The sequence below is a fragment of the Coregonus lavaretus genome (genome assembly GCF_964263955.1).
Source record: "Coregonus lavaretus genome assembly, chromosome: 20".
NCBI lineage: Eukaryota > Metazoa > Chordata > Actinopteri > Salmoniformes > Salmonidae > Coregonus > Coregonus lavaretus.
In genome coordinates this window covers 6,463,765-6,471,950 of record NC_140007.1, presented here as the reverse complement: position 1 = coordinate 6,471,950, position 8,186 = coordinate 6,463,765, and the positions used below count along the sequence as shown (strand labels likewise).

The following is an 8,186-nucleotide window of genomic DNA, read 5'->3' as shown; positions in this document are numbered from 1 at the left end:
GCTAAACCTTTCGGAGGGGAGTAAAACCACATCACTCCATGCTGGGGGAACCTCAGATCCTTCCACGCCACAGGACTGTCAGGTTCTCTTTAGTGCATACCTTGTCTCCAGAGGTTTACTAGAGGGATTGATCAGGGCTAGAAGAGGAGAGACTCATCCTCTATCGGCTCCAATGCTTCTGACAGAGGAGTCTGGTCTTCTCTATTTTCGTATGTGAGCCAGATGAACCTTCACGTGCCAGCCCACATTCAGTGCAAAACCAAGGTAAGAGACACAGTTACTTCTGCATGATACAATGCTCTTTTGAAGGAAATCTTTTGTCAAAACTTCCTTTGACATTGACGGTATTCTGTTTGATTCGTCTACAATTGCAGCATTTTTCCCTGCGAGTTGATCTTAAAATAAAACAATTAAATAATCTACAGTATGTCCCTCATTTGTAAGTGTGAATGTACTTCTATTTTTTGTTTTAGTGACATCAAATAAAATCAAATTGTATTTGTCACATACACGTGTTTAGCAGATGTTATTGCGGGTGTAGTGAAATGCTTGTGCTTCTACTCTGACAGTGCAGTAATAAAATAAATAAATAAATAAATAATATCTAACAATTTCACAACATGCAACAATTTCAAAGATTTTACTGAATTACAGGTCATATAAGATAATATAAGTCAATTGAAATACATTTATTAGGCCCTAATATATGGATTTCACATGACTGGGAATACAGAAATGCATCTGTTGGTCACAGATACCTTAAAAAAAGGTAGAAGCATGGATCAGAAAATGCCTGCCCATACCATAACCCCACCGCCACCATGGGGCACTCTGTTCACAACATTGACATTAGCAAACCGCTCGCCCACACGACGCCATACACGTGGTCTGCGGTTGTGAGGCCGGTTGGACGTACTGCCAAATTCTCCAAAACGACGTTGGAGGTGGCTTATGGTAGAGAAATGAACATTACATTCTCTGGCAACAGCTCTGGTGAACATTCCTGCAGTCAGCATGCCAATTGTACGCTCCCTGAAAACTTGAGACATCTGTGGCATTGTGTTGTGTGACAAAACGGAACATTTTAGAGTGACAAGATGCACCTGTGTAATGATCCTGCTGTTTAATCAGCTTCTTGATATGCCACACCTGTCAGTTGGATGGATTGTCTTGACAAAGGAGAAATGCTCACTAACAGGGATGTAAGCAGATTTGTGCACAGAATTTGAGAGAAATAAGCTTTTTGTGCATATGGAAACTTTCTGGAATCTTTTATTTCAGCTCATGAAACATGCGACCAACACTTTACATGTTGCGTTTATATTTTTGCTCAGTGTAGTTGTACATTTTCAGGTTTGTCTCCAACAGGTTTGAAATGAATAGATGTAACTACTGATGAAAACGATCAAACACGGCATGGGTGGTTAACTTCACATCATGTGACTATAATGTACAGTACTGCATGAATGTGGATCATCTGTATGGAAGCTCGTTGATTGTTATTTTCGATTATTACAGAATTCCCCTCAACTAAAGGCCCATCTCAAACAACAGGAAAACAAAAACCTGAGTCCATTTTTTAAAAACAAAACCAGGAGATGGGATGATGTAGAAACAGAGAGAAAACATTGTGTGTCTCATAGGATTCTAAGAACAGTGTAGTAAAGTCCAAATGCTATTCAATCATCCACTGTGCAACAAACCACAAAATATGGTTTCAATATTCATAGGAACAAAGTCCATTGAGAAATAGGAAATATGATGTTTTATATATTATTTAAAGCTATATTCCACAGTTGAAACAATAACAAAGCGTCACCCTGCCTTTGATTTGGTAAAAAGCTGAGGGATGGTCCTGGAGAAATGTAACCACTCTCAAATTCATAGACAGAGCTAAGGATGCAAGGACTGACCATCCATGATATAAAAATTATAGTTGTACCATGTTTTGACACTATACAGTGTTGGATTACATTTACGTTGTTTAAAAACAAATGGAGTAAAACCAGCGTATATTTTGGGTTCTGATGGGGTATGACATGTGAACTAAGCTCATGAGGGATTTATAAGTTAAATTTTTTAAGAATCAATGGGTATATACAGGTAACTGTCTAAATAAAGTCTTAATTGGGCGCTGCCATGACAACTTCAATGCGCCTTGGCATAGATTGTCTGGAACTCTATTGGAGGGACACAAACCAATTTTTCCACAATAAATTCCATAATTTTGTGTTTTGTTGATGGTGGTGGAAAATGCTGTCTCAATTGTCGCTCCAGAGACTCCTCTTTCAAAGTCACTGAGATCTCTTCTTCTAGCCATGGTAGCCAAAATAATGGGCAACTGGGCATTTTTATATATGACCCTAAAGATAATGGGATGTTTTATTTGCTTAAATAACTCAGGAACCACACCTGTGTTGAAGCACCTGCTTTCAATATACTTTGTATCCCTCATTTACTCTTTACTTTATTTAGGCAGTTATCATTAATGTATAAGTCAAAAAATTGATGTATCAACAAAGGATTTTAGCTTTAACATATAATATTCAAAAAAAGTCAACACATTTTTTACTCTTTTATTTTTCTGTTCATGAAGCTGATACGTTTCACCATTGGTTTCAGATCTTCATCAGAGCAACAATAAACATGGTTTCCCTCCCTTTCAGGTAAAGTGTCTCTGTGTGATAGTGTTCCTGAGTCTCCCCTTGACCATGGGAGACCCTGGTCCATGCAGACACTCTATCACCAGACATCACCTGCTGACCATAAGACGCCTGGTGAGTAGTACAGCTAGAACGAACAATAGAAAAAAACATGAACAAATTAAAGTTGTATAAAACTCGTATAATATGAAAAAATGAATCAAATCAAATCAAATCAAATTTTATTGGCCACATGCGCCGAATACAACAGGTGCAGACATTACAGTGAAATGCTTACTTACAGCCCTTAACCAACAGTGCATTTATTTTTAACAAAAAAGTTAAAATAAAACAACAACAAAAAAAGTGTTGAGAAAAAAAGAGCAGAAGTAAAATAAAATAACAGTAGGGAGGCTATATATACGGGGGGTACCGGTGCAGAGTCAATGTGCGGGGGCACCAGCTAGTTGAGGTAGTTGAAGTAATTTGTACATGTGGGTAGAGTTAAAGTGACTATGCATAAATAATTAACAGAGTAGCAGCAGCGTAAAAGGATGGGGTGGGGGGGGGGGGCAGTGCAAATAGTCTGGGTAGCCATGATTAGCTGTTCAGGAGTCTTATGGCTTGGGGGTAGAAGCTGTTGAGAAGTCTTTTGGACCTAGACTTGGCACTCCGGTACCGCTTGCCGTGCGGTAGCAGAGAGAACAGTCTATGACTAGGGTGGCTGGAGTCTTTGACAATTTTAAGGGCCTTCCTCTGACACCGCCTGGTTAGAGGTCCTGGATGGCAGGAAGATTGGCCCCAGTGATGTACTGGGCCGTACGCACTACCCTCTGTAGTGCCTTGCGGTCGGAGGCCAAGCAGTTGCCATACCAGGCGGTGATGCAACCAGTCAGGATGCTCTCGATGGTGCAGCTGTATAATTTTTTTAGGATCTGAGGACCCATGCCAAATCTTTTCAGTCTCCTGAGGGGGAATAGGCTTTGTCGTGCCCTCTTCACGACTGTCTTGGTGTGTTTGGACCATGATAGTTCGATACATAACCAAGAGTGATCTATTGGTGAGATTTCCAAAAATACATTTTTGATCAAAGTGGGAATAACTTTGGGGAGTATATCACTGTGGGGAGCATATTAAAGTTATGGCCAAGTTTACATTTTTGCAGTTAGACAAGAACCATTAGACATTCATTGGGATTGTTGAATGTAGATCATATTCCTGTCATGAACACAAGATATGAGAAGTTGATATACAGTTGAAGTCGGAAGTTTACATACATTTAGGTTGGAGTCATTAAAACTCGTTTTTCAACCACTCCACAAATTTCTTGTTAACAAACTATCGTTTTGGCAAGTCGGTTAGGACATCTACTTTGTGCATGACACAAGTAATTTTTCCAACAGTTGTTTACAGACAGATTATTTCACTTATAATTCAATGCATCACATTTCCAGTGGGTCAGAAGTTTACATACACTAAGTTGACTGTGCCTTTAAACAGCTTGGGAAATTCCAGAAAATGATGTCATGGCTTTAGAAGCTTCTGATAGGCTAGTTGACATCATTTGAGTCAATTGGAGGTGTACCTGTGGATGTATTTCAAGACCTACCTTCAAACTCAGTGCCTCTTTGCTTGACATCATGGGAAAATCAAAAGAAATCAGCCAAGACCTCTGATTTTTTTTTTTTTTACCTCCACAAGTCTGGTTCATCCTTGCCTGATCTGTACAAACAATAGTACGCAAGAATAAACACCATGGGACCACGCAGCCGTCATACCGCTCAAGAAGGAGACGTGTTCTGTCTCCTAGAGATGAACGTACTTTGGTGCGAAAAGTGCAAATCAATCCCAGAACAACAACAAATAACCTTGTGAAGATGCTGGAGGAAACAGGTACAAAAGTATCTATATCCACAGTAAAACTAGTCCTATATCGACATATCCTGAAAGGCCACTCAGCAAGGAAGAAGCCACTGCCCCAAAACCGCCATAAAAAAGCCAGACTACGGTTTGCAACTGCACATGGGGACAAAGATCGTACTTTTTAGAGAAATGTCCTCTGGTCTGATGAAACAAAAATAGAACTGTTTGGCCATAATGACCATCATTATGTTTGGAGGAAAAAGGGGATCCTTGCAAGTCGAAGAACACCATCCCAACCGTGAAGCACGGGGGTGGCAGCATAATTTTGTGGGGGTGCTTTGCTGCAGGAGGGACTGGTGCACTTCACAAATAGATGGCATCATGAGGAAGGAAAATTATTTGGATATATTGAAGCAACATCTCAAGACATCAGTCAGGAAGTTAAAGCTTGGTCGCAAATGGGTCTTCCAAATGGACAATGACCCCAAGCATACTTCCAAAGTTGTGGCAAAATGGCTTAAGGACAACAAAGTCAAGGTATTGGAGTGGCCATCACAAATCCCTGACCTCAATCCAATAGAAGATTTGTGGGCAGAACTGAAAAAGCGTGTGCGAGCAAGGAGGCCTACAAACCTGACTCAGTTACACCAGCTCTGTCAGGAGGAATGGGCCAAAATTCACCCAACTTATTGTGGGAAGCTTGTGGAAGGCTACCCAAAACGTTTGACCCAAGTTAAACAATTTAAAGGCAATGCCACCAAATACTAATTGAGTGTATGTAAACTTCTGACCCACTGGGAATGTGATGAAAGAAATACAATCTGAAATAAATCATTCTCTCTACTATTATTCTGACATTTCACATTCTTAAAATAAAGTGGTGATCCTAACTGACCTAAGACAGGGAATTTTTACTAGGATAAAATGTCAGGAATTGTGAAAAATTGAGTTTAAATGTATTTGGCTAAGGTGTATGTAAACTTCCGACTTCAACTGCATATGTTATTAATGACTTCTAACAGATATGTTGGTTTCTGTGTTTATTTCTGTTTAACATAGATAGATAACCAGTTGCAGAGTGGATGCTCAATAACCTACACATTAATTGAGCGGAGAAGTTTGGTAAGGTCATTTTTATACATCATGTGCAGTGAAAACATGGGAGATCATAGGCAAATTCATAAAGAACATTAGTTTATACTTTTAGTTAACTATTTTTTGTTTTTTTACTTTAAGAAATAAAACTTTGTTTGGTTTTGGTACGAAAGGTTACAAATGATGTGCTATTATTTGAGAGGAGTGCCAGAAAGTATCCAATGTCCACCACATAATTGATCCTAAAAGGACTGTAAAAATAAGCATTACCTATTAGTATTATGGCCAGGTTAATCTCACCTACCAGCCGGCTCTATGCGGTAGCAATTGCACCTGGGGATGAGGTTATGGCTAGGCCAGAGTAAGTCACTGATATCAAACTAATATGAATATTGACTGTTCTTCTTCCATTCCCTGACAGAGTAAATGTTGCTATGTGAAAGCTGCCCTGCCCTGGATCTTGGAGCTCCTGACCAGCCACTTCAGATACACCCAGGGCTCAGACAACCACAGCTACGTCCTGTCTCTGATCGGTCTCATCCACAACATCTACTCTCAGAGATGTGTACCACAGATCAACGAGGAGCTGGAGGTGAGGGGGTGGTTTGATGCTGAAGATATCTCTTGAATAACAGCCTAAGTTGGGTGTTTTAAAGAGGATTTAAGGAACTTAAAACTAAGCTCATAACACTCTTGTATAATTGTATTGATAGGACATGTACATTTTACCAACATTCCTCTCTGACTCTATTGACCAGGATGACCCAGTGAGGTTTGGGATGTCATTCAGCAGTTCCCCATCAGAGGCACTGGGGAGGGTGCAGGATGTCCTGTCTGAGTACTGGGAGCTGGTGACCACCAGGGACTCCCCAGTAGACTGGAGCTGTGAGAGGGAGTACACAGACACAGCAGAGCCCCCCACAGCCCTCCCTACAGCGCTCTCTCTGACTACAGGTGGACAACTTCCTCAAGGTTCTTGAGAGGTTCCCTGGCGAAGGCCTAAAACTGGGAATTACATTATTATAGAATATAATGATACAGTATGGCAATTTATCAAAGTAGCTTACAGAATCAGACCCACTGTCCTCTGGTGTTTGTTGTATGCTTGAACTAGCCGAGCGATCTGATGATCGTAACCTGGACCTTGTCCATATTTTAACCCGGCTGTTATGACCTATCTCGTCGTCCACAGTAAGCACCTTTTGGGACTCAGCGAAAGCCCCTCAGACTGGTCTAGATGGAGACCAAGATGGAGACCTGAAGTTTGATTTCATGGTCATAGCTCCATCAGTCTGTGGAGTACTGATGTTCATATTCACTCTCTATTGCCTCATCACACACAAGGTAATAATGCAGACTGACAAGTTACATTTACATTGCATTTTAGTCATTTAGCAGACGCTCTTATCCAGAGCGACTTACAGTAGTGAGTGCATACATTTTCATACTTTTTTCATACTGGTCCCCATGGGAATCGAACCCACGCGTTACAAGCACCATGCTCTACCAACTGAGCCACACGGGACCACGTGTGAGTTGAAGTTAACCTTTTACTGCGGTGGGCTAAATCAAGGTCACTCAGAGTGTTTCTTGGTAGTCTTAAACAAATCTACTTTGAAACAAAAGTATACACCTCACACACATTGTTATGGTATTAAGAAAAATAGTTGAAATGTATTCAATTCTGAGTTTGCATCCCAATATTACACTTTATGTACATCACAGAAGACTGAAATATAACTAAACCATTTGACATAGAAACATAGGATTTTCGGCATAAAAATATATATAATGTTTATTAATTATGAAATTATGAAAAATATTAATAGAATTCCATCCATGAGACAATAAGCGGGCAATTTGGTCATTTGACTGCAGGAATTCATAATCAGCATTAAAGACCCCTGCTGCGTTTAAATTCAGTATCACAGTAAAAAGGAAGAAAAGGCAGAAAAAAACATGTTTTAAATGCAATTGACACATTTGTTTATTTGTGTGATTTTGTTCCACCACAGATGTTCCACAGTACTTATCAACACACATCACAAGTGTACCAAAACTCAAGGTAAAGTATCACACAGTATCTAGTGTAATCAAGGCAATGCAAAATGATGACAAACAACACATATATGTAACTTCTAATTCAAAGTTTTACTTATAGTTTGCGTACAGATATTCAGGACATAGAGATGCAGGTGCAATAAAGTGAGTATTATTTTCAGTCCATCTATCATCTGTCAGTCTGTCCATGTATCTGCTGAATACTGAATACTCTTCCTCTCTGCCAGAAGGCCATAAAAGACAGATTGCTACTGATGGAGGAGCACATCTGGAGATGAGGATTTACCTGAAGCTCTCAACTCTAATACATAAAGTCCAATAGTGTTAGACATTCCATAGAAATTTCCAGTATTTTTCTGGCCGGCAGGCACCATAAGCACTATCAATGGATTTTAATGAACCTTCTCTTTTTGATAAGCCTTTCAAGTAGGGGATGTTTTGATAATCTATATTGTATATTGTGTGTGTATACAGTGCATTCAGAAAGTATTCAGATCCCTTGACTTTTTCCACATTTTATTATGT

At 39.8% G+C, this 8,186-nt stretch overlaps 1 protein-coding gene across 1 annotated transcript; it reads left to right on the top strand.

The window, feature by feature from the left end:
• Positions 1-222: 222 nt before the first annotated feature.
• LOC311147587 (macrophage colony-stimulating factor 1-like) lies at positions 223-7,804 on the top strand (the record flags this gene model as incomplete). The annotated part of the gene is made up of 8 exons (XM_084184330.1): positions 223-264; positions 2,667-2,777; positions 5,565-5,627; positions 6,022-6,192; positions 6,359-6,554; positions 6,793-6,944; positions 7,616-7,665; positions 7,762-7,804. The coding sequence occupies 8 exons, from the start codon at positions 223-225 to the stop codon at positions 7,802-7,804; spliced, it is 828 nt and encodes a 275-aa protein (XP_084040456.1).
• Positions 7,805-8,186: the final 382 nt, after the last annotated feature.